At 40.5% G+C, this 26846-nt stretch overlaps 1 protein-coding gene across 8 annotated transcripts in view; it reads right to left on the reverse strand.

The window, feature by feature from the left end:
• Positions 1-26846, reverse strand: part of LOC130919347 (protein-cysteine N-palmitoyltransferase HHAT-like) — a 359144-nt gene that overhangs the window by 171107 nt on the left and 161191 nt on the right. For 3 of the 8 annotated variants that reach the window (XM_057842015.1, XM_057842005.1, XM_057841958.1), the window contains exon 1: positions 19594-19661. The exons of 3 other annotated variants lie outside the window; for them this stretch is intronic. In XM_057842015.1, coding sequence (XP_057697998.1) covers positions 19594-19623 — 30 coding nt within the window. In that variant the 5' untranslated portion in view covers positions 19624-19661. Of the gene's footprint in view, positions 1-19593; positions 19741-26846 lie in introns of those variants that run through there. 2 more of the 8 variants (XM_057841988.1, XM_057841972.1) reach the window with 1 other exon arrangement.

Here is a 26846-nt window from a genome sequence, read left to right on the forward strand (position 1 = left end):
CCCACCCTCAACACGAGTGCATTGAACTATTACCCATTAGGCCTAGTGGGAACAGGAAATGCCTTTTTTTACGAAACAGGCTCCTCCTCCAAGGAAAACAAATCTATTCATCTGAAACCTTCATCGGGGGAGCCATAAGACATGTGTTCAGGTGCCTGATGAAAAATGCTGAGGTTTGGTTGAAGCAGAAGGTCCAACAGGAGAAGTGAACATGACTGAAGCCATTTCGTCTCACCACGTTTTGAACAGTCATAACTTGGAAGATCTAGAACATATCTGCGCCAAACATCTCGTGCTTGTTGAGTCATACTCTAAAGGGTACTGTAGGGGTCATTTGCATCAACCCTACAGCGCCAACTAGTGGCAATAGAAAGTCACTCGTTTTTCCAATACATGTCCAGTTCTTTTCAGGTTGGTCATTGTAGTTTCAAGACCTTTTGAAATACTTATTTACGGACCATGTCCACATGTCTCTGTCTGTTGCCGTGACGACCCTTTGTTCGCCATTAAAAGTAAAGAGGCGACATTCGAGCATGTTAGGTTCCAATGAGATGATTAGAGAGGAGGATCTGCCACCAACCTGACCTGCACACTGTCCGAGTTGCGTGACGTCTGACTTGCGCTAGATTGCGAGGGCCCGTTCAGTCCTGCTTGCAGGCCTAGTTATTATTCTTATTTCAGGGCAAATGAAAATGGCCAATTTGGAGGCCTGAACATGCACGAAAAGTCACCAAAATTTGCACATACGTGCAGATTCGCATAAATTTCGATAATCTTGCGTCGTTTTGAAAAAATGTCAAAAAATGGCTCAGTGGCGCCCCCTTGACCCTTAAAATTTTCAAAAAGGCCTCTCCTCTCAGGTTTTCAACGTAGAGCAATGAAATTTGGGGAGTAGATACCTTATGCCTGACTGCTCAAAAAAGCCTCGGCACCTATATTCCAAATCCAACAGGAAATCGGGTATTTTGGGTCGAATGTCAAATTTTTTCGGTTCACAGTTGGAGTTCATATTTGGAGGCTTGAACATGCACGAAAACTCACCAAAATTTGCACATATGTTCAACTTTGTGTAAATTTTGATAATCTATGAAAAAAAATAACAAAAAGGCTCAGTGGCGCCCCCTTGAAATTTTCAAAAATGCCTCTCCTAATAGGTTTTTTCAACGTAGAACGATGAAATTTGGTGAGTCAATACATTGTGTAAAACTGCTCCAAAAAGTCTCTTGCACCTATATTCCAAATCCAACAGGAAGTCGGAAATTTTGGATCAAATGTGAAATTTTATCGATTTACATTTGAGACCTTGTCGCCGAAGGGAATAGTTGGATTGTCTTCAAAATTGGTCAGACTGTTCAGGACACATATGAGATCTTAAGTTTTCAAAATGGTGAGTTTTCATCTAAGGGTCTGGCCTGGGCGTGGTCCCAAAGTTGGCCATTTTTGGGCAAAACACCAAATTCAGAAAATGATTAAAAACTCCGTGATACAACGTTCAATCTTTTTCATTTCTAGCAAGTATATGAGATATCCCAGCTTGAACACGACTGCATTGAAATATTACCCATTAGGCCTGGCGCCCCCTAGTGGGAACAGGAAATGGCCTTTACGAGACAGGCTCCTCCTCCAAGGGAAAAAAAATCTATTGACCTCAAACCTGTTTCAGGGGAGCCTCAAGACATGTGTTCAGGTGCCTAATGAAAAATATTGAGGTTTCGTAGAAGCGGAGAGGTCCAAACTGGAAGTGAAAATGACCGTCAACAATTTGTCTCGCCAAAAACTTTGAACAGTCATACCTCGGTAGATATACAACATATCTGCGCCAAACTTCCTGTGTTTGTTGAGAGTCCTACCCTGAAGGTTCGTGTAGGGGTCATTTGCATCAACGCTACAGTGCCAACTAGTGGCGACAAAAAGAAGTTTTAAAAAAGGCCTTTCCTATTGGGTTTTTCAACATAGAGCTCGGAAATTTGGGGAGTACATACCTTATGCAAAACTTGCTCCAAAAAGTCTCTTGCACCCGTATTCCAAATCCAACAGGAAATCGGGTATTTTGGATCGAATGTGAAATTTTCATGGGTTCACAGTAGGAGTTTACATTTGGAGGCTTGAATATGCATAAAAACTCACCAAAATTTGCACATACATGCGGCTTTGAATAACGTTCGATAATCTTGCAATGTTACGAAAAAATGTAACAAAATGGCTCAGTGGCGCCCCCTTGGATTTTTCAGAAAGGCCTCTCCATTTAGGTTTTTTCAACGTAGAGTGATGAAATTCGGTGAGTCAAAACCTTGTGCAAAACTGCTCCAAAAAGTCTCTTGCACACACATTCCAAATCCAACAGGAAATCGGGTATTTTGGATTGAATGGGAAATTTTTTATCGATTTACCGTGTGCACATTTGAGACCTTGGCACGGAGGGGATTAGTTTGATCATCCTCAAAATTGGCGAGACTGTTCATAAGACATATGAAATCTTAATTTATCAAAATGGTGTATTTTCATTCACGGGCCTGACCTAGGCGAGGTGCCAAAGTTGTCCATTTTTTCGGCTAAACGCCAAATTCGGATAATGACTGATAACTCCCTCATACAACGTTCAATCTCTTTTAAATGTGTGTGAGGTATCCCAGCCTGAACAGGACTGGATTGAAATATTACCAATTGTGCCTGGCACCTCCTAGTGGGAACAGGAAATGCACTTTTTTACGGGACACACTCCTCCTCTAAGGGGAAAAAAAAAATCAATCAACCTCAAACCTGCATAAGGGAAGCCTTAAGACGTGTTGAGATGGCTGATGAAAATTATTGAGGTTTGGGTAAAGCAGAAGGGTCCAAAACGAAAGTGATTATGACTGTCATCATTTTCTCTCTCCACATATTTCGAAGAGTCATAACTTGGGAGATGCAGAGGGGGGCTGTCTGCCACCACCTCGACCTGCATGCCGTCCGAGTTTGCGTGGCGTCCGAGTTGCGCCAAACTGCGAGGGCCCGTTCAGTCCTGCTTGCAGGCCTAGTTATTTTTTTTTTTCATGGCAAATGAAAATGGCCAATTTGAAGGCCTGAACATGCTCAAAAACTCACCAAAATTTGCACATACATGCGGCTTTGCATAAATTTCGATAATTTAGCAACGTTAAAAAAAATATCAAGAAATGGCTCAGTGGCGCCCCCTTGAAATTTTAAAAATGCCCTTTGCTTTGATGTTTTTCAACGTAGAGCGATGAAATTTGGGGAGTGGATACGTTGTCCAGAACCGCTTCAAAAAGTCTCTAGCACCCATTTTCAAAACCCAACAGGAAATTGGATATTTTGGATTGAATGTTGAAAAACATGGCATTTTCGTCGAAAACCAGCATGCACGTTTCAGACCATTGCGCGGAGCCAGTACGTTGGATCTTCCTCAAAATTGGTGTAAGTGTTCATGAGACATATGAGATATTAATTTGTGAAAATGGTGAGTTTCCGTTCACGGGCCTTACCTGGGCGGGTTACCAAATTCGGGTGTTTTTTTGGCAACGCGCCAATTTCAGTAAATGACTAATAACTTCCTGATACAAGGTGCAATCTTTTTCATATTTGGCATGCGTGTAAGGTGTCTGAACCTGAACACGACTGCATTGAAATATTACCCATTAAGCCTGGCGCCCCCTACTGGGAACAGGAAACTGCCTTTTTTACGAGAAAGGCTTCTCCTTGGGGAAAAAAATCAATTGCACTCAAACCTGCATCAGGGGAGCCTTAAGACATGTGTTCAGGTATCTGATGAAAAATATTGAGTTTTCGTTGAAGCGGCGGGGTCCAAACAGGAAAGTAAAAAGACCCTTGGCATTTGTCTCAAAATGGCCAATTTCAAGGTCTGAACATGCTCGAAAACTCACCAAAATGTGCACATACATGCGGTTTCATGTAAATTTCATGGATTTAGCAACATTGCCAAAAGATGTAATAAAATGGCTCAGTGGCGCCCCCTTCAATTTTTAAAAAAGGCCTTTCCTATTACTTTTTTTCGATGTAGAGTGGTGAAATTTGGGGAGTGGATATGTTGTGCAAAACTGCTCCAAAAAGTCTCTTGCACCAATATTCCAAACCCAACAGGAAATCGGGTATTATGGATTGAATCTTGCAGAACATGGCATTTTAGTCAAAAACCAGCTTGCACGTTTGACACCATTACGCCGAGGCAGTAAGTTGAATGCTCCTCAAAATTGGTCAGACTGTTCATGACACATATGAGATGTTAAGTTATCAAAATGGTGACATTTCATTCACGGGCCTGACCTGGGCAGGGGAGCAAATTCCGTTTTTTTTTTTTTGACAACACGCCAATTCAGTAAATGACTAATAACTTCCTGATTGAAGGTACAATCTTTTTCATATCTGCCATGCATGCGAGGTATTTCAGCCTCAACATGACCTTAGTGAAATATTACCCATTACGCCTGGCGCCTCCTAGTGGGAACAGGAAACACCCTTTTAATTAACGAGATAGGCTCCAGCTTCTCGGGGACAAAAATCAATTTACCTCAAACCTGAATCAGGGGAGCCTTAAGACATGTGTTCAGGTGCCTGATGAACTATTTTGTTTCGTTAAAGCAGAGGGGTCCAATAGGAAAGTCATAATGACCGCCGCCATTTTCTCTCGCCACTAATTCTAAACATTCAGACATGCAACATATCTGCCTGGATATCTGTCTGTTGTCGACTGCCACCGCCCCGACCTGCGTGCCGTCCCACTTTGCCTGAGCTCTGAGTTGCGCCATACCGCAAGGGCCCGTTCAGTCCTGCTTGCAGGGCTAGTTAACATTGTTTTGTTTGTAACAGAAAAGACAACCCGCATCAATTTGCCTGAATTAAAAAAAAAAAAAAGACACATCCAAACTGTAAAATTACACTCAAGGTACATTTTTGACCATTTGATACTGAAAAATAAAATCAGTAAATAATAACAAAAAAGTTGACCAAAAAAAAAATACTGAATAGAAGAAGAAAAAAAAAGTCTTTGGACAGAAGGACAGTTTTTATTTTTGCTGCTCACAGTATCACCTCCAGTGTGCAATGATGTGGGGTTATTTTGCACTGAGCATGCTAACAGTGCTCACTGGTTTACTGATATAACACTGACAAAGCTGATTGTTGGCAATATTCGGCACGTTTTCGCTGAAAAACAACCAAGTGGCTTCATATCGCTTATGTGTGCTCTTGCTTACTTGAAAAATACTGCGCACACTTTGAAAATGAGAGAGCCACTGCTACCCACTGAGTGGATGTGCAAGTACACTTTATTCTAGTACGGCAAAAAAAAAAAAAAACATGTTCCCTGAGATCACATGCGCCACCCCTGGCATCGCTCTGCGCCCCTCTGGGGGGGGCGCGCCCCACTATTTGAGAAGTACTGCATTAACTTGACGGTCTGAACGGGACAAGTCGCATAGAAGTGGACCATTTCAAATCCGATCTGAGTCACTTTCGTATGTGGTTCAAATCCGATCTGGGCCACATTTTTTCATAACGTGACTGGCGGTCTGAACTGTCATTACTCCCAAATCGGAATTCATGCGGCAATTACGTCAGCAAGAGCAACCAGCAGGGAGGACGGCAGCCATGTAGGCATTAGCGCCTAGCTTGAACTCCGCTTTTAAGCACGAAGCGGGCTTGACCACAGTCACTAAAAAATTGAAGAAAAGAATGAGCCTTACAATTTTCGATTTTCATTCTTTGCGCCGAAGGAGCAATATTTCATTTCATCAGACATAGCCGAGTCGGGGCAAACTGACGCACGCACGTCATTTCATGCACACACGTCAAGGCTCATGCGTGTGCGTGAATGCGTTCTATCAGTCCATATAAACTTTGAATATAAGACTAAACGGGGATTATTAATGTACCTTATTTGTGTCCTCTTTTTAGAAATCAACATATGATCACTCTGGAATAACATACAACTAGCATGTGTAATTTTTTTTATGCTTCTGCGCATGCGGGTCTCTTTGCTGAGCACATCTCGGACTGCGAATTAGTGCACATGCGTGATACTTCAACGGGCTAAATGGACAAAGGCAGTCTGAACGGGCACACCAAAAAACCTTAAATGACAAAAAATCGGATTTGTGCATTAATGCACGAATCCGGTGGAAAATTTTTTTGTCATATCAGTTTTTTGGGCGTGCCCATTCAAACTGCCTTCGTCCATTGAGACCGTTCAAGTTCAACTTCCCCAAGCCGTGTTCACTGCAAGCTAGGTGCTAATAACGCACAGCTGCACCGCTACCGTAGAGTCTCTCTCGCTATTTGATGCCGTAATTGCTGCATGAAATCCGATTTGGGAGAGTGGACAGTACAGACCGCTGCGACAGTCTGGAAAAGTGTGGCCCAAATTGGATTTGAACCACATACGAAAGTGACCCAGATCGGATTTGAAATGGTCCACTTCTATGCGACTTGTCACGTTCAGACCGTCAAGTTAAACCAGTACTTCTCAAATAGTTTTCAGAGTGCGCGCAGTATTTTTGAACTAAGGAAGAGCACTCAGCACACACAGAGTGACAACAGATATGAAGAGCAGTGTGCCACCGCCGTTTTCGAAAGCCGTTTCCGACCGGACTCACTCACGCAGCGACCCACTGTCTTGTCCGGTTCTCACGTCGCCGCCCGAGAAGTGCCATTTTCGGCTTGGGATCGTCACGACGACTGCCCTCACCTACGGTTCTACCTCGGCCGCCGTGAATGCGCTTTTTTCGTGCCGTTTGCCTTTTAGCTTTGACTTTTAATACAGTGGGTGATGATGAAAGACCACTGTTTACTGTGTCTAAAAATAATTATAGTAGACAGCAAGAAGCCAAATCAATTAAGAAGCCACTTAAAGACATTAGACCCCAATCTCATTGTTAAGCCGCTTGATTTTTTTCAGTGAAAACGTGCCAAATATTGCCAACAATCGTCCTGCTTTGTCAGTGTTATATCAGTAAGCCAGTGAGCATTGTTAGCATGCTAATTGCAAAATAACTCCACACCATTGCAAAGGAGGTAAATACTGTGAGCAGCAAAAATAAAAACTGTCCTGTCCAAGGACACTTTTTTCCCCCTTTTATTCAGATTTGTTTTTTCGGTCAAATTTTTTGGCACATTGTCCTCATGGGTGAATGTTTCTAATCAATTTTAATTTGGTATTATTTACTGATTTTATTACATTTTATTTTTCTGTAACAAATGCTCAAAAATGTACCTTGAGTGTATTTTTTAGTTTGGATATGAATTTCTTTTTTTTTAATTCAGGCAAATTGATGCACGTCAAGTCTTCTCTGTTACAAACAAAACAATGTAAATAAAGTTATACTTTATTATAAGTTGATCTATGTTACTTTTTTCTTTATTAGAAAAAAAGGAGACAATGTTAGGCAGATGCGTATTTATAATAGTAATTTCATAGACAAATGATACTATTTACAGTGGCGGCAGAGAGTTTGGGGGGGCGCGAAACATTTATGTCTTCCTTGGGGGGGCGTGACAGAAAATAATTGAGAAGCACTGAGTTAAACCCTTGTGGGAATAACGTCCCATTTTGGGACTTTTGTGTTTTAGCAAGATTTACATCAAAGAGAGAGCACATGAAAAAGCATCGCTGTAATGGTATCCAATTGTCCAAAAAATGTTAGTTCTTTTTCAAACATGTCAAAATGTCAAAATTATTATTGTCATAATTATATGTGGGAATACATTTTATTATCACGCACAGGAAAAACAGTACCTTTTTTGGACTCTATTTTCCCATAAACACCCATTAAAAATCCTAATTTTCCATGTTTTTTGATGCACTGTACCCATGTGTAAGATAAGCTTATTGTATGACACTTATTACGCCAGTCGTACAAGTATGCTCTCCTATAACTACTCCCAAGATATAACGCGAATGATAGTTAAACACTGTAACAATGCATAGTCACGCAGAGTGACTAATGTACAATGTAAACCACATTGTGTGGGAGTGTGTGTGTGTTCAAAACAAAGTTGCTATCTTCACTTAGAGGTGCGCTGCAAATCACAAACTGCCGTCACAATGACGCCTTGCAACTGATGTAATGCATGACTGTGTTGTGTAACCATAACAATGGCTCCCTAATAAAAAGACGGCAGAATGAGGAGCTCCGAGAGAGACTTCGGTGAGACTCTGATTTGGCACGTTGCGCTCTCTCCGACCTCTCCCCAAGCGGCCCTCTGGTAAAATCTCACTCTCCGTCTCCTGTCTCAGTCATTACGTCCTCTCTTGGGTCACTTTTAGGTTTAAGCCTAGTTTAGACCCAACACCCTGATGTGTTATAGTGCATTTCTGGCAATTACCCAATGCATCCCTTCACAGGCGGTAGAACTACATGTGAAAACTAATTTTTTTTTACTTGAGAGTCATAAACGCCATAATACACTAGATGCCGCAAAAGAGCTATTTATCATTTTTCGTTCGGCTGACGTATGTGCTGTGATATGACACCTAAGCCTGTCACAATATGCAATAATTCCATTTATCGCGCGGTATATAAAAATGAAGACGGTAATTTTCCTGCTGCGATTTATCGCCTCGCGTGCACGTGCGCTTGTAACGTGCGTGCGCGCATGACGCACGCGCTTGCGGCAGATGTGTGGCAGACGTGCTTGACAGCGTTGTTTAGAGTTCAGTTTCCTTGTGCCACTGTGTTTTATTGACTTCTGGGTATGTTCGTTTTATACATTTGAGTTTGAGTGACTGTCATTTAATGGATGGAGGCAGGGCCGAGTGCACTGTCGGCGCACAGCAATGAGCAAGCGGAATGAGGAAGCGGACGAACCAGTCTGCAAAATGTTTCTGGAGGTTTTTTCAACAAAGATGGCCAACAGAATAAATCTACTTGCTCATTTGAAACACTATCATCCTCTCCAGTTTTCACTGCTTAGTAAGAAAACTGCATCGCAACAAGCGGAGCCTCCTCGTCACGTTAATTGACAATTAGAGGTATTCGCTTGATGTGAGAAATACAGACGACACCGCGCAAAATAGCGTTCCCTCACGGAAAGTGAAGTCCGCTGCATTGCTGAAGAAATGAGACCGTTTTACCTCTGTTAAATGATATTTGATACCTTCGGGAGCCAAATTTTTGTTACTGCTACTTACTTAGTCTATTTTTCTCTGTTGTTGTTGAAGTGCAATTACTGTTACTGCAACTTTATACCTATGTGCCTAAATTCTTCAGTTATTAAGTGCAATTTTATTTTTTCTTGAAGAAAGACATTTATTATGTGTTTCTGTGCGGTATTAATATTGTTGTCTTTTACTTGAAAGAGGCATGGTCTATTGTTTTTAGTTGTGATTTCTTAAAAGGTATTTTTTAATTTAAAAGTAAACATTTATTGTGTTTAAATGGGTGCGCTTGATCTATTAATATATACTGTATTCTCACTGTGTTATTGTAAATCGGTTAAAAAGGAATGGGACTTGATAAGCATATGCTTCTCTCGTCAGCCCTTGTCTTTTCTTCGTTTTTTTCGGGTTGCTCATATCACATCTTGCAACTGTCAATGATACCGATGATGACGACAGTAAATAAATAAATAAAAGCTCCCAAAAAAAATTTTTTTTGGGGGGGGGGGGGGGGCGCAATAATATCGCATATCGCAATAATTTATGAGATAATTTATCGCCCACTAAAATTTGTTATCGCGACAGGCCTAATGACACCATTCTGATACCAAAGCAAGCAGGCCTGCTGGCGTGTGTAAACGCAATACCAGTGACGTGCACGTGAGTACGACTATGTGATGAGTGTGTGTGCGCGCGCGCATGTATGCAAGAAAGATTAGACTATTAGGCTCGAGCATATGACGTGGCACTCGTGAGGTTTCCGCCCCTATCGCCATGTTGGAAGCAGGAAGTTCGGTGTCAGAACTCTGGGAAACACAAACAGTGAGGCATTTCGACTCAGGTCGCTCTTTAAAAATGATTGGTAATTATTGTTCGGTAAAGAATTGCAACAACCGATCGAATAGAAAGGAGAATGTACAGCTCGACGGAACCCCACTGAGTTTCTTCCGGATCCCTACATGGAGAAAAGACGAGGGAAAGCTCATATCTGAACTTCCCAAACGTCTAAGAATGGCATGGGTGGCCTCGATCAGAAGGAAGGGCATAACGTTTGATTCTCCAGTTACACACAGTTTGCTCTATGCACTTCCACTCTGGTAAGTTAATTTCGTTTGTCTACGCAAATTTCGGTAACTTTATGCCCTAAGTCGGCCTGTTGTTAGCTATAGCTACCGCTAAACAACTAGCATGCATACATGTGCATTGTCTTCATAAGACATAATTCCTGTCGTTTCTAAATGAAAAAGCTATAACATGTTGCCGTGAGATAGTGGCAAAGAATTTGTACACAGGCTACATTGTCTGCAACAAATCTGTTTTCTAAAACACAGCATTGAGTTGTCACTTAACTATCACAGCTCAGTACAGCACAAATTCAGATGTTCATGACAATGAAAGTGTAAACATACATTGCCTACTTTTGCAGGAACGATGGTGTTGCCGTTTGCTACGGTCATAATGTGCAGGTCCTGCACCGATCCGCAGCAAAAATGTTCGTTGCTTTGTAGCGATTTGTAGTTTCGGAATTGCTGATGAATGTAGTAACTTACACCAAACACTAAATACAGCATGATGTCAATTTCGCGTAGTGGTGGAAGCTTGTCGACATCTTTATTCCATTTGTGTTCGGCTTGCTCGTGAGGGTCAACATTGTTCACATCCTTAAGTTTGCTCACATATTTGTCCTTCGCCGTGGTAACAAGTTTGTCTCTGTATCAAACTGGCAAGTTTTCCTTACTTTTTTCCATCTTTGGCACTCGTAGTTGAATTGAATTTGCCGTTAGGTTTAAATGTCCCGTGATAGCAGACGTGCTTCCAATATGGCTGCGTTGTCGCAAATCTCGCATGATCCCGTGTTGCTGTGACGTAAACGCTCGAGCCTAATAGGTGTTTTACTAAGATAGCAATACTTACTATGTGTTTGTGTGTTGGTATGAACATATTCAGGGTGTCCACGCATGCATGTGTGTCTGCCCGAGCGTGAATGTGCACACGCACGCGTATCTCTTTGAATGATCAATCATGAATCTTTGAGCGTGCGCGCAACTTCAAAAGGCACATCAAAGCAGCAGTTTGGGAGATATCCTCAAGTATGGCTTTCGAAACTCATTTTGAGGATTGGGCACAAACCAAATGTCCCAGAGCCAAATTTCCAAATGTAATTACTAAAATATGACACAATTCAACATTTAGTGAAGTTTGGTTCACTTCTGCGCAGCGGTTTTGGAGATATCAACAATATTACATTTATCTTCCATATTGCACTTGTTTTCGCCTAAGGAGGTCAATATGGATTTCAAAATTCATTTTGAGGATTGCGCACAAACCAAATGTCCTAGAACCAATTTCCCAGTGTAATTACTAGAATATGACACAATTCAACATTTGGTGAGCTTTGGTTCACTTCTGCGCAGCGGTGTGGGAGATATCATCAAAATTAAGATTCTCTTCCAAAGTGCACTGATCTCGCGCTAAAGAGGTGAGCATGACTTTTGGAACTCATTTTGAGGATTGCGCACAAACCAAATGTCCTAGAACCAAATTTCCAAACGTAATTACTAGATTATGACACAATTCAACATTTGGTGAAGTTTGGTTCACTTCTGCGCAGCGGTTTTGGAGATATCATCAATATTACATTTTTCTTCCATATCGCACTTATTTCCGTCTAAGGAGGTATACATGGATTTCAAAAGTCATTTTGAGGTTTGCGCTCAAACAAAATGTCACAGAGCTAAATTTCCAAACGTTATTACTATAATATGACACAATTCACCATTTGATGAGCTTTGGTTCCATTCTGCGAAGCGGTTTGGGAGCTATCATTAAAAAAAAAAAAAAATTCCTACGTGTCCCAAAGAATTTGAAAATGCCATTATCAAAAAATGTTGTGTTCCAAAAAAAAAAAAAAAATGTTATGATTTATTAACATATTGAAGGCTCTAACTTGTCCATATTGAATAATCCAATTTAAATGTTTTTTTTTTATATTTATGCAGATGAGTTACTTTTACCCATAACACAATACTGCTTTTTATTGCTTTTATTGTCCATAGAGGGCATTAAAAATAAATAAAAATGTATGAATAGGTCTGATGCCACTGAACATTTTGAGTGGTCGCATGTAAAAAAAAAAAAAAATTCAGAAATACAGATAATACACTTCAAACAAGGTCCTATTTGGAGCCTTTTTTCCTACGTGTCGCAAACAATTTGATAATGCCATTGTAAAAAAATGTGTTCCAAAAAAAGTTTTATCCTATTTTTATTGACATATTGAAGGCTCTAACTTGTCGATATTGAATATTCCAATTTGAATGTGTTTTATATATATAAATATATATATACAGGTATATGCAGATGACAGTTACTTTTGCTCTTAGCACAATATTGCTCTTATTGTCCATAGAGGGCATCAAAAATAAATAAACAAATAAAAACTATATAGGTATGGATAGGTCTGATGCCACTAACATTTTGAGTGGTCGTAAGTAAAAAAATATTCAGAAACGACTTTGATATTACAATTCAAAGCAACGTTCCAAAATGGAACGTTTTTTCCTATGTGCCGCAAAAAAAATTAAAATGTCCAAAAATGTTGCGTTCCAAACAAAATTTTGTTATGATTTATTAACATATCGAAGGCTCTAATTTGTCCATATTGAATATTCCAATTTGAATGTGTATTTTATATATATGTATATATATATATATATATATATATATATATGTATATATATATATATATATATATATATATATGTATATATATATATATATATATATATATATATATATACATATGTATGCAGATGACAGTTACTTTTGCTCTTAGCTAGAGCTGAAACGAGTACTCGAGCAACTCGAGTAACTCGAGTTTAAAAACTGATCCGAGTAATTTTATTCACCTCGAGTAATCGTTTATTTTGACAGCTCTAAGCATCACGTTTTGCTCGGACTACTTTTAATGCGGGACAACGCGCTGTCACGTGCGGAGAGGAAGAAGGTAAAAAAAAAAACTTACTGCAGCTGACAGCCACCACAAACGACGCCGACGTTGCCAAATACTAGCCCGCACGATGCTACGTTGGTAACAGCTAGCGTCTGATGCGTCTCATAAATATCACATGTATGTTGAACTAGATGCGCAATGACAGACTCGGTCGCGTCTGGGCAGCGTTATTAAACAGCCGCCATCTTAAAGCAGTACAGCGCTAAGCGCTAATAAAGAGCGCTAAGCGCTAATAAATAAGATTAACGTTACTGTCGCTACTAGCTCACGTAAAGTTAGCCCTGCGGAGGACTAGGTTTCAATTAATTATGACCACTGTCGTTGCGTGGCTAACGCGTCTTACATACAGGCTTTAAGATAACATAGCATTGTGGAGTGATGAGGGTGTAAAATAAAAACTTAATCATGCTAACTATCAATTTTAGCTCAGGAGTCATTGCTGGAAAAAGCACCAAGTAGCACTGGTCCCTAATGTGCTCCAGTACAGCCAGTATCATACATTTATTTTGAACACTGCAAAAACTCAAAATCCCATCAGGACTTACAGTTTAGACTAACTTAAAACTTAACTAGAACTTAAAAATGGCTTGACACAAAGAGAAATTCAATTGAAACACGTGGGAACAAATCCTAACTTTTAAGTGATGTGTGTTATCAAGCGTAACGGCATTTTTAGGTAATATATATATATATTTGTTGTGTTCATGTAATATAAGAGTCCTATAGAGGGCGCTATCCCAAGTGCTGTGGCAGGAGAGAACTAAGGGTCGGGGAGAAGAAGTGTTCAGTGCATGCAATAAGAAATAAAGCTGCGTCCTGTTCTGTTCAATCCTACTGTGTGGTAAATGTCTAATAACCCCGCACAACAAAGTGGCGACGAGGCAAGTAGTGAGGACGAAATGGCTTTACTCTCCTTGCAACCTCCTGCGGTTTTCCTGGAGTGCCCAGGTGAACCAAAGATCGCATTCGAAGCGTGGAAAAAGTTGTACAACAACTATTTGCTTGCTATCGGGGGGACATGACTTTCCCGCGGAGAGGAAGAGAGCCTTGATTATTCACTGCTTGGGAACAGAAGGACAACGAATCTACAGCACTTTGCCACTCGATACTGATGACTTCACAGGGACTGTGAGCGCTTTGGAAAAATACTTTTCTCCGAAAGTGAATGTTGTCGCCGAGAGGTACCGTTTTCGCCAGCGGGCACAAGCGGTGGGTGAGTCTACAGATCACTACGTTGCGGCATTGCGTGAGCTCGTTAAACATTGTGGATTTGGCAACATCGAGAATGAGATGCTGCGCGACCAGATTGTAGAAAAGACCAACAATCCGCGCATACGTGAAAGACTGCTAATGGAGGAGAATTTGACTCTAGAAAGAACACTGGACATAGCTCAGCGTATTGAAGCTGCTATAGCCAATGCAAAGGCCATTACGGAGAGCGATACTTCAAAAGATGTTGCCGCGGTGCACGTGAAAAAGAAGGGCAATTTCAAAACAAAGTGGAGCAAGTCAAAGATGGACGGGAAAAGCAAGTCAAAGATGGACGGAAAAGGCAACACATGCTACCGTTGTGGGTCAGAAAACCATCTTGCTAATGATAAATCTTGTCCTGCTAAAGACTGCAAATGTAAAATGTGTGGAAAAATAGGGCATTATTCTCGCGTTTGTAAATCCTCTGCTAAGCCTGTAAATGAAGTGTCTAATGATAGTGATGACGTGATTGTGCCTGAAATTACTGTCTTGGCTGTGAACAGTGGTATTGACATTTCTAAGTTAATGTGTACTGCTACTATTACTGCACCTACTGCTCAGGCTTGTGATATTGAGATGCTTATTGATACAGGGTCAGGTGTTTCTATACTGCCTAGTGATGTGTACCATAATCACTTTATTTTGAGTAAGCTAAATGAACCCAAAGTGCAACTGGTTACATATTCTAAAGATAAATTGAATGTGTTAGGGAGTCTTAAAGCTGAAGTTACTTACCATAACAAGAGTGCTACTACTGATTTTTACATTGTCAAAACGGGAACACCTATACTTGGTATGGACCTTGTTGCTGCTCTTGAGTTGGAGATAAAAGGAGGACAGTTGCTATCTGACAGTGCTACGGTCTGTGCAACCCTTCATCAAACTGAAGCCTCAACCAAACAAACAGTGAAAGCTCCAGTTGCGTTTGGATGTGCAAAAGACTTTGTTCACAAGGTAAAGATACGGCCAGAAGTCAAGCCAGTTCAACAAAAGCTCCGCCGATTACCTCTTTCAGTGCGTGATGCTGTGTCAAGTGAACTAAAAAACCTGGAAGGAAACAGAATTATCGAGAGAGTTGATGCATCTGAGTGGGTATCCCCAATCGTAGTCACCCAGAGGAAAACTGGTGGCATTCGTATGTGTGTGGACTTGAGGGAACCGAACAAATCTGTCGTTGTAGATGGGCATCCTCTGCCGTTGATTGAGGACATAATGTCTGAGCTGAGTGGTGCTGTAATGTTTTCTACCCTAGATCTCAAATCCGCGTATCATCAACTGAAGCTGCATGAAGATAGCAGAGGGCTAACTGCTTTTGTGACACACGACGGACTGTTCCAATATTGCAGAGTTCCATACGGTCTTAGCTCCGCCCCTGCCGCGTTTCAGAAGATGATGTCAATGATCCTCAGTGGACTTAAAGGTGTACAGTGCTACCTTGATGATGTCATCGTCTATGGAACTTCTGAAGCGGCGCATGATGAAAATTTGAAGGCTGTGCTACGTAAAATAAACAATGCAGGCCTGAGACTGAACATGGACAAATGCAAATTTCGTCAAACTACTCTTGAGTTTTCTTGGCTGCAAGATTGGCCCGGATGGTCTGCTGCCAGATGATTCTCACGTAACTGCAATTCTGAATGCTCCGCCTCCTACTGACCTTGCTACGCTGCGCTCATTCCTGGGGCTGACAACCTGGTACAATAAATTTGTTCCCAACTATGCTGATGTTGTGGCGCCCTTAAGAGCTTTATTGAGAAAGAACAGTACATTTAAATGGAATGATGAATGTCAAGTGAGTTTTGACCAAGTCATACGTCTGATTGTGAACAGCCCTGCACTAGCACTATTTGATCCCGACAAGTCTACCATAGTATCTACTGACGCTTCCGACTATGGACTTGGAGCCGTCCTTACTCAAATGGACAACAATGGTGAAGAACGTACTGTGGCTTTTGGCTCTCGCAGTCTGTCGGATGCTGAAAGAAAGTATTCCATTGTCGAGAAGGAAGCGCTAGCATGCGTTTGGTCTGTTGAAAAGTGGCGAACATGGCTCTGGGGAAGAAAATTCCTTCTGCGCACCGATCATCGAGCGTTAACTACACTCCTCACGACCAAAGGGAACAACCGCGCTGGCCTAAGGATAGCCAGGTGGTCTGCTCGTTTGATGGAGTTTGACTATAATGTCGAATATAGAAAAGGATCACTGAACAATGTTGCTGACTGCCTATCGAGACTCCCACTACCAGAGACGGATGCCGCATATGCTGAGAATGTGGAGTCTGTTGCAACCATTCTCACTGACCTAAGTGCTGTTTCTGAGGATGACTTTCAGTCCGCCTGCCGCGCCTGCCCGGTGCTAACAAAGCTGCGCGCTCAGATAAAGAGGGGCTGGCCTTCAAAGAAGACAGCGCTTGATCCTGAATTACAGCCCTACTATCTGATTAGAGATGAGCTTGTGGTCATTGAGGACTGTGTCATCAGAGGTACTCATCGTTTACTTGTGCCTGAGTCCATGCAGAAAAGGCTCATTGATATCGCTCATGAGACACACCAAGGCATTGTTAGGACAAAACGCCTCTGAGAACTGTATTGGTGGTACAAGATGGACTCACAAATCCTGACATTTGTTAAAAACTGTACAACCTGCCGTCAGAACGACAAAACAACCATAACCCATGATGCTCCGCTTCATCCTGTACCTCTGCCAGCCGCTGCCTGGGAGAAGGTTTCAGTGGACATTGTGGGCCCGTTCGAGATAGCACCTGCTGACTGTAGGTTTGCTATAACACTAGTCGATTACTATAGCAAATGGCCTGAAGTGGCTTTCACTCCCCGTACTGACACCGCTACTGTGATTCAGTTCCTGACCAATATTTTCTGTCGAGAGGGGAATCCAAGAGAGCTGGTCAGTGATAACGGACCTCAGTTCGTCTCCACTGAGTTTGCCGAGTTCCTCAAGAAAAGGGAGATTATACACTTGAAATCATCGGTATACTACCCGAGAGCTAATGGTGAGGTAGAACGTTTTAACCGTGTTATCAAAGACTGTTTACAGTCCGCTACAATCCAAAAGCAACCATGGAAAACATTCCTGAGAACTTTCCTGATGGACTACAGAGCAACACCTCATTCCACCACTGGAGTATCCCCTTCAGAACTGCTCCATGGACGTCGAATGAGAACAAAGCTGGTAATTAAAGAGATGCCTGTACCGTCCACAGATGAGCACACTATGCGTGAAAGAGTCAAACAAAAACTAATAAAATCAAAAGAATACACAGATGCTCACCGACATGCCAAAACAACAGCATTCCGGCCTGGTGACCAAGTTGGGGTAAGGAAGCCATGGAAAGTAAAGAAAGGAGACCGGAAGTTCACCAAACCAATGACTGTTGTGGCCAGGAAAAGTTCTAACAGTTACTTGCTAGATGATGGACGAGTCTGGAACACCTCACGCTTATCCAGATTGCCGGAGTTGAACCCAGAACCTAACTTGGACAATGCAATGGACTGTATTGAGCACGGGACTGACAAACCACCTGATCCTGAGTCTGGTTCTGCACCTAGGCCTACCAGGAATAGAAAACCACCAAGTTGGACCAAGGACTTTGTCATGTTTAAATGAGTGCAAAGGAATGCCTTATTTGTTTAACAGTTTAAGTTTGAGTTTTTGAGTTACATACTAAATACTGAGCAGTATACGTGAAGGTTATTTTGATACATTGAGAGCTCATGGTATAAGAAGTATCCTTTGTTGATAAGGGGAAGATGTTGTGTTCATGTAATATAAGAGTCCTATAGAGGGCGCTATCCCAAGTGCTGTGGCAGGATAGAACTAAGGGTCGGGGAGAAGAAGTGTTCAGTGCATGCAATAAGAAATAAAGCTGCGTCCTGTTCTGTTCAATCCTACTGTGTGGTAAATGTCTAATAACCCCGCACAACAATATTTATATTTTTAAAAAAATAATAATAATAAGATCTAAAAGTTTTTTGAGTGACAGCAGTGAATTAGTCTTTTTTTTTTTTTTAATTCTAGCTACAATACACATCGAAAATAAAGACATTGATTGACTGAAAATGGTTCAAGATTAGATGAAATGTCTTGTTTTCTCATGTATATTTATAATTGTTCTTCCCCTAAAAATATATTTGTTTTATCCGATTACTTCAGGGGTCCCCAACCTATTCCACAAAGGCACACTGTGGGTGCAGGATTTCATTCCTACCAAACAAGATGACAACACTTTTTCCCCAATCTGGTGTTTTACAAGTGCAATCACTTGATTGCAGTCAGGTGTGGCTTGTTTTAGCAGAAGCCTCATTGGCTCAACTGCCTCTGCTGGATCGGCTGGAACAAAAACCAGGACCCACAGTGTGCCTTGAGGACTGGGTTGGAGAACCCTGGACTAATCGATAGAATTTTCAGTCGATTACTCGATTACTAAAATATTCGATAGCTGCAGCCCTACTCTTAGCACAATATTGCTTTTATTGTCCATAGAGGGCATCAAAAATGAATTAATAAATAAAAACTATATAGGTATGGATAGGTCTGATGCAACTGAATATTTTTGAGTGGACGCAAGTAAAAAAAAAAAATGTTCAGAAATGACTTTGATACTACACTTCAAAGCAACGTTCCAAAATGGAACGTTTTTTCCTATGCGTCGCAAAAAAGTTAATGTTGTTCCAATAATGTTTTAATGTTTTGTTTATTCGCAAATCTAAGGCTCTAATTTGTCCATATTGAACATTTCAATTTGAATGTGTTTTTATATATATGTAGATAACAGTTACTTTTGCTCTTAGCACAATATTGCTTTTATTGTCCATAAAGGGCATCAAAAATAAATAAATAAAAACTCTTAAGTATGTATGTATGTAAAAAAATATATTCAGAAATGACTTTGATATTAGACTTCAAAGCAACGTTCCAAAAGGGAACGTTTTTTCCTATGTGTCGCAAAAAAAAAAAATCAGCACACAAAGGTTAATGCCTCACTCGATTCGGAAAAAACACGAAAAAATCGGATTCGTGCATTAAGACCTGTAGTATAAATGTAGCCTTAGACAGTACTTAACAGGCTGTTTTAACCTTCAAAGTCAGAACAGCCGACTCTTACGTTTTGTCTCGTTCACTAGCAACTTACAATTAAGTGCTATGCACGTGCTAACTATGCACGATTTTAGACTTTATATTACAAATATGAAAGATGCTTACCTTAATGTGATCCCTGGCCCTGTTTTCCATGAATTGTCATGTTTTGTCCCATAGTTTGACACTTGTTGTACTACAAACTACGCATAAACAGTAGAGATGGGATGCTCGAGCCTTGAGCAAATGAAGTAGAGGCGTGTCAAAGCAGTGTTCCGAAAACTGCGTCGAGCAAGCCAAAAGTCACGTGACTGTCGTGTATTTTATCTTTTTTACAGAAGAGCGTGAGACGTGAGTCCTACTGTGAGCCAATACACCGTTCCCGTTTGACGTCATATCCGCCCCTGCGCCGCCATATTTTAAGGCAAAAAGAGCAATAACACAAGAGCTCTCATGATGGTTTTATCTTGTTGGGTCCGTGGATGTGTTAACAGAGCAGATGGGGCGAAGAAAATTGGACTGTACTCCATTCCAAAGGTCAGACGACATGAAGGAGATTTCATTTCACTAAATTGCTCACAGAGGAACGTCGTCGTCTCTGGTTAGCAAATATGAAGAGGAAAGATGAACCCTCGAAATATGCTAAGGTCTGCTCGGACCACTTCATTACAGGTAAAATCTAGTGTGTTTTTTGTCATATGTGAGTGTAAGAAAAGTACTAGCGTAAGGCAAGCAAGCTAATGCCAGGGACACACGGTAGGATTGGTTGATAAAATTCCAGACAGACGAGATACCCCACGCGGAACGAGCACATTCTTGGACAAAAAGTTTTGCTCCTGCCGATTCTCTTCCCGTGTGTCGCTGGTTTTTAGCCGTTATCACACAGCAACCTTCTCTTAATTAGTAATGTTGGGGATAAGTGAAATACTAAGCTGATGTTATTCGTGTCTCTCTAAACGATGTTCAGGTCGCCCTGCTAACATGTACGACCGAACAAATCCTGACTGGGCGCCAACATTAAAACTCCAGGAGATGACGCCCACAGAATCTATGCAAAAGCATGCTGAGCTTGAGAGAAAGCAAATCAGGTATGTGTAATTCTCAAACCCCAAGATCATTAATTTTTTCGGTGTCTGACTGTAGCCTGTAAAGCCCACATGACTTTCTGCCAGTGCTGTTCAAGTTTTTTGTCAGTAATCTTGCATGGCAACATAATGGCTCCATATATAATGGCTCCTTGGGCCCTCTAGTACTAATAATTGTCATTATCAAGGACCACAATGGACACATCACTGTCACAGTTTTCATCTAACAGTATTAATGTCACTTATTTTTTTTCTCAGCTATTAAGATTTGATGTTTAACATTGGTGTCATTAACATGAACAGCCTATGTGGTTTTTGTCTAAACAGATTTCAGAGAACATCAAAAAGGGAGGAAACCAAAATGAGGAACGATGCAGCCAGTGCTCTTCTTCACCTCCAGGATGGCTGCCAGCACACCCCTGTGGACATTGCACAACCAGCGTCTCCTGAAGGTCTAGCCGATACTGATGGCGCTGAAGCATCCACCAGCTCCATCGTCAAAGTAACTCAAGTCCAAAAAGACAGTGAAGTCCAGAGACTCTTATCAGAGAACATTGCATTACGGGCAGAGCTGGAGTCTTTGCTGTTGACACAGGATGGCTTTAAAGGTAATGATAAAAAGGTGAACTACTACACTGGGCTGCCAAACTTTGAATGCCTCATGCTTGTTTTTAACATAGTTTTACCTTTTCTTGACACAAAAACATGCGCATTGGAGTTTTTGAGAGACTACTGATGACATTAATGAGGCTGAAATTAAATCTTCCGGTGCAAGACCTGGCATATAGGTTTAGAACATCAACCTCGACTGTGTCACGAATCTTCTCTGTAGTTATACATGTACTGTATGTTAGGTTACGATTTTTAATCTATTGGCCAGAAAGGGAAGAGCTGCGGAAAACCATGCCCATGGAGTTTCGAACTCGCTTTTCAAACAAAACAGCTGTGATAATTGATTGTTTTGAAATATTTATCAAAAGACCAAAAGGTTTAATGGCAAAAGCACAGACATGGAGCACCTACAAACACCACAACACGGTTAAATACTTAATAGGCATAACCCCTCAAGGATCAATATCTTTCATTTCAGATGGCTGGGGCGGGAGAGCTTCCGATAAATTCATAACAGAAAATTGTGGGATATTGAATAAACTATTACCAGGAGATCTCATTCTTGCTGACCGTGGTTTCAATGTATCAGACAGTGTTGCTCTGCAATGTGCAGAAATAAAAGTTCCAGCTTACACACGTGGAAAACCTCAGTTATCGCCTACTGACATAGAAATGACACGAAAGATTGCCCATGTGAGAATTCATGTTGAGAGAGTCATTGGACTTGTCCGGAATAAGTTTAGAATTTTGCAAGGCAAGCTGCCAATAGACTATTTAATGAGTCAAACTGGTGATGTGCCAGTTATTGATAAGATAACTACAGTCTGTTGTGCATTGACCAATATGTGTCAGTCTGTGGTTGGTTTTGATTAATGGACAAATGTGTAAAAATACACGCACACCAAAAAAAGATGCTGGCAAATCCCTGCGTAAAGTGATGAGGAAAGTAGATGCCGCACACTTCAAGTTCAGAAAACTTTAATTTGCAAAAACGTTTCGGCCTCGAAGGCATGCAATCTGAGAGCATGCATCTACTTTCCTCATGGTTTTGATTAATGTCAATTGGTTTTGTCAATGTTAATGTCAATTTGTTTTGTAATGTCAATTGGTTTTGATTAATGTCAATGTAGCGCTGTCATTAATGAAGCCATATGTGACTTTGTAAGACTGTATTTGACCATATTGGTATAAAAAAAACTACACATTAATGCAGGCATGCAAACTTGCCACCTTTTGGCGAAATTTCGCCGTTTTGAAATCAAGATGGGTCCTTTTTCTGAATCACGTAGATCCGAGGAGAAAAAAATGGGGCGATGGGGGGGTGTCTGTCAACGAGCGAGTGAAACCGTTAACTTCAAAACCGTAGTCCATGCTCAAAACTACACTCTAGTCCAAGGGTCCCCATCTGCCGGGCCGCGGACCGGTTCCGGTGCGCATTTGCCACCGGGCCGCACAGAAATAATAATCTAATAACGACCGCATTCTGGCCGAACTAACCCTGTGCCCCTGCTTAACACACCAATATCCCTGTCTACTCTAGATATAATACTACGGAATATATTAGAATGTCGTCACAGAAATCCATTGATTGGACAGCAGGCAGTACATCTTGTTTGTGTATATAATATATCTATGTGCGCTTGTCCTCGATAATAACGTATTACTAGGCCGCGGGCGCAGCACATTTGTTCCCGGAAATAATTAGCCCCCACACGAGCGAAGATAACTGGAAAACGGACGTCTTTGGAGATATTTTTACGACGAAAAGGATATTTTTACGGCGAAAAGGACACCTGACGAGCCTACAACCTCGAAGACCCACGAACTGCGAAGAAGTGGATTCGTGACCCGTTTGTGAATAAACAGAGAGATCGCAAATGACGGCGACCTTATTAAACGTACATTTGAGACAACAACTCTACCGAGGTTCTGGATTAAAGTCATTCTGGAATATCCTGACATCGCGACAAGAGCTTTGAAAACCTTGCTACAATGTCCAACATCGTATCTTTGTGAAGCGGGCTTCTTAATCAATGTTTAATGACAAGGCGAAGTTGTTAATGGTGAGCGCGGTGTGCAGCTGTTGTGTGCAGCTTACATGGCAGGATGAATCTGAGGAGAACTTTTCTACAAGTCCTTCCATGATCAAACGTAAGTTAATATTCCTTTCTTTCAAGAAAGTTTGTAGTGTTTACTTTGGAATCGCTGCATTTGCGCATTTTGCAGGTATGTTTAACGTTACGCGCATGCGCATAACCACGTCGTTGCAATTTTTGATGGGGTTCAAAATTTGTCAGAACACCGGTCCATGAAAAAAAGACCCAAATAACACCGGTCCGTGGTGCAAAAAAGGTTGGGGACCCCTGCTCTAGTCCGATGACCCAGACCTATCACCGCCACTCTCTTCTCGTGACAACAAATGACTTACAAAAGTGAGAGACGGGAGTACAGTTGTTCTCTGCTTAATGCAAATGGGACATACTGTATATTTTATAATTTAGATTTTGTATAATTTGCTACTTAATGTGTCTTATATGTTCTGATTTCAGGCTGAGAGATTTAGACTTGTATATGTTAAATTATTATGTACTGTGTTTAATTCGAGATGTCTCTGGTTGCACTATGAAATGCACTTTTCCGCTCATGCCGTGTGTCCATGTTACTTTGTCACCTTTTTCACCCCTAACCAGTTTGCATGCCTGTTAATGGAATACAAAACTAAAATAAACAGTCATTACACATTACCATATTTATGCATCTGCTTTCTTTCTGTGCTCAATTTTAATTCAAACAGCATAGCATACATTTTGTGATAACATAGTTGTCACCACATCACTTTTCGACAAGGAGGACAATAATATGGAGGTTTGGGATTTCTCTTAATGTTTATGCACTTGAAATGCAGAAAACCATACTGACATTTCTCATTTGCACACCTCACTGTATCCTTAACAAATGTGTCTGACACTTGACCACAAACAGCTAAGTACATGGCATGCACTTCTGATACGTTTTGGAGTTTGGTTGTTTTTAAATGTTGATTTAAATGTTTTTTTTTTTATTATATATATATGCAGATGACAGTTAATTTAGCTCATAGCACAATATTGCTTTTATTGTCCATAGAGGGCATTAACAATAAATAAATAAATAAAAACTATATGTATGTGTGTGTATATATATATATATATATATATATATGGATAGGTCTGATGCCACTGAACATTTTGAGTGGTCGCAAGCAAAATAATATCCACAAATGACTTTGATATTACACTTCAAAGCAACGTCCCAAAATTGGACGTTTTTTCCTATGCGTCTCAAAAACAAATCAGCACACAAGGGTTAAGAGGAGGACGCCTTGAGCCTAAACGCGTTTGGGTTTAGGTCATGTGCATCAGGAAAATTAAAAGCTATAAAGAGAGGACGGTTTGAGCCTAAACGTTGTGCTCAGTAAGTGCGGTTTTTGTCTCTTACGAGACGTAATGTGTTGATGGCCCCGCACCTTTGCAATCACCAACACATTCGAATCCACCGTCAAACTTTATACGTCTCGAACCCATCCACTGCAAAGTTGGTTAATGGCTTCCATTGACTTGTAGGCCTTTAACTGTTCAAATGTATATGCACTTTTTGCATTGATGAGGTAGTTTACTATATCAAAATATGTGACCGCCGGCAAGAAAGTCGGGTCTTCGTTAAACTCCTCTTTTTGAAGGGTATATGGATCCTTCCCTGCAATCAATCTTATCTTAGCGTCATACCGATGGCGTTCATTTGCTCCCAAACTATCTCTATAAGACGTTGCCATTCTTGAAGTAAGCTATTATAATAAGTTGTATAAGTCCTAAGTTTCATTGCCGTTGTTAATGCCCGTAGTAGCGTTCTTTCTGCCCTAAAATATGGCGGACCGGAAGTGGCAAATTTTATCACGGGGACGGTGTATATGGAGATAGAATAGTGCCAAAAGAAGTGAGGTTGTAAAATGAAAATTATCACTGTAAAATGACCAATTTTAACTAAAAAACACTTGTATTTCCAAATTTTGCGTTGTGTAATAAACATGAAAAAAAACACAATGTAAAAAATAAATTCTACAAGTGTTTATTTTTCCAATTACAAGTGATTTCTTTGTTCTACAGGTGTTTTTTCTTCGCTACGGGTTAAAAATTGCCAATTATAAGTGCACAAGTTTTGTCACATTCTTGTCGAGTTTTATGAGCCAAAAAAGAGACTCGTAACCTAGTTTTAAAAGAAAAACATACCTGTAAAATGACTAATTTTAACTTGTAAAACAAAACAAAACCAACTTGTATTTCCAAATTTTGCGTTGTGAAATAAACATGAAAAAAACACAATGAAAAAAAAATTCTACAAGTGTTTTTACAAGTGATTTTTTTTTGTTCTACGGGTGTTTTTTCTTCGCTACGGGTTAAAAATTGCCAATTACAAGTGCACAAGTTTTGTCATATTCTTGTCGAGTTTTATGAGCCAAAAAAGATACTCGTAACCTAGTTTTAAAATTTAAAAAATACCTGTAAAATGACTAATTTTAACTTGTAAAACAAAAAAAAACAAAAAAATTTGCGTTGTGAAATAGACATGAAAAAAACACAATATTAAAAAAATTCTACAAGTGTTTTTTTTTTTCATTTACAAGTGATTTTTTTTGTTCTACGGGTGTTTTTTTCTTTGCTTACAACCTCGCGAGTTTTGTCTCGCCCTTGTCACGTTTTCAGAGACAAAAGTCACTTGTAACCAAAGATGAAAAAATCTACTTGTACATCGAAATAATCTGTTGTAAAACACAAACACAAAAATATCATTCCAAGTCGTGGTCAAAAGAAAACGTTAAGAACACAATCCAGTGAATAGTTCTTCGGGTGTTTTTTCTTTAATGATCTTCAAGTGTTTTCTGAGCATGTACAAGTAAATTTAGGGGTAAGCATGTGAGCCAAAATTCTGACCAATCAGAACGGCGATTGTTCAGGAGGAGGGCGGGACACACCATTGCCGACCTGCTGGCTTCTGATTCCTCTTCCATATGACGGCAGATGATAGAAATGGCGAAACCCCTTAGGTAAGGAGTTTACTTTGTTTTCTCTTGGGTGTCATGTACTAAAAGGATTTTTCAAGCAAATGTAATCCCAATTTCAAAATCAGTTGATTTTGCATATAAAGAAGGGCACGAAAATCGATGTCGAGCCAGTTAGCCACGGTTAGCTATGTTGCCTTTGCATGGCCACGGACAGCAACTTGGTAAGGTCCTGGGTGACACGTACGCGAAGGATGGGAAGAAGTTGGAAAAACATTTGATAGAAAGTAGCTAACGACGACGCGTACCGTAACTAGCTAAGCTTTTTCACACACAGGTGTTCTACTGTTCTTCTGCATTCATTAATCATTGCCTGGCAAGTGTATTACTTTGCTACTCAATAATGCAACTAAAGCAACAACAAAACAAAAAAAATCATTGACAAAGAATAATTTCCTTGGTAAATATTAAACTTGTGTATAAACTGTATGACTGTCATGATTATGCACTGAATTTTGTCATGGCTGTCTGTGGCACTTTGCTTGCAACTTAACCATGTCACAATGCTCATATACAGTATTACTTCTTGTGTTATTGCTCAAATTGGTGCATTATATTTTAACAGGATCTAGATTCCGGATTGACTG

This window comes from Corythoichthys intestinalis, chromosome 1 (assembly GCF_030265065.1).
Source record: "Corythoichthys intestinalis isolate RoL2023-P3 chromosome 1, ASM3026506v1, whole genome shotgun sequence".
In the NCBI taxonomy this organism is placed as follows: domain Eukaryota; kingdom Metazoa; phylum Chordata; class Actinopteri; order Syngnathiformes; family Syngnathidae; genus Corythoichthys; species Corythoichthys intestinalis.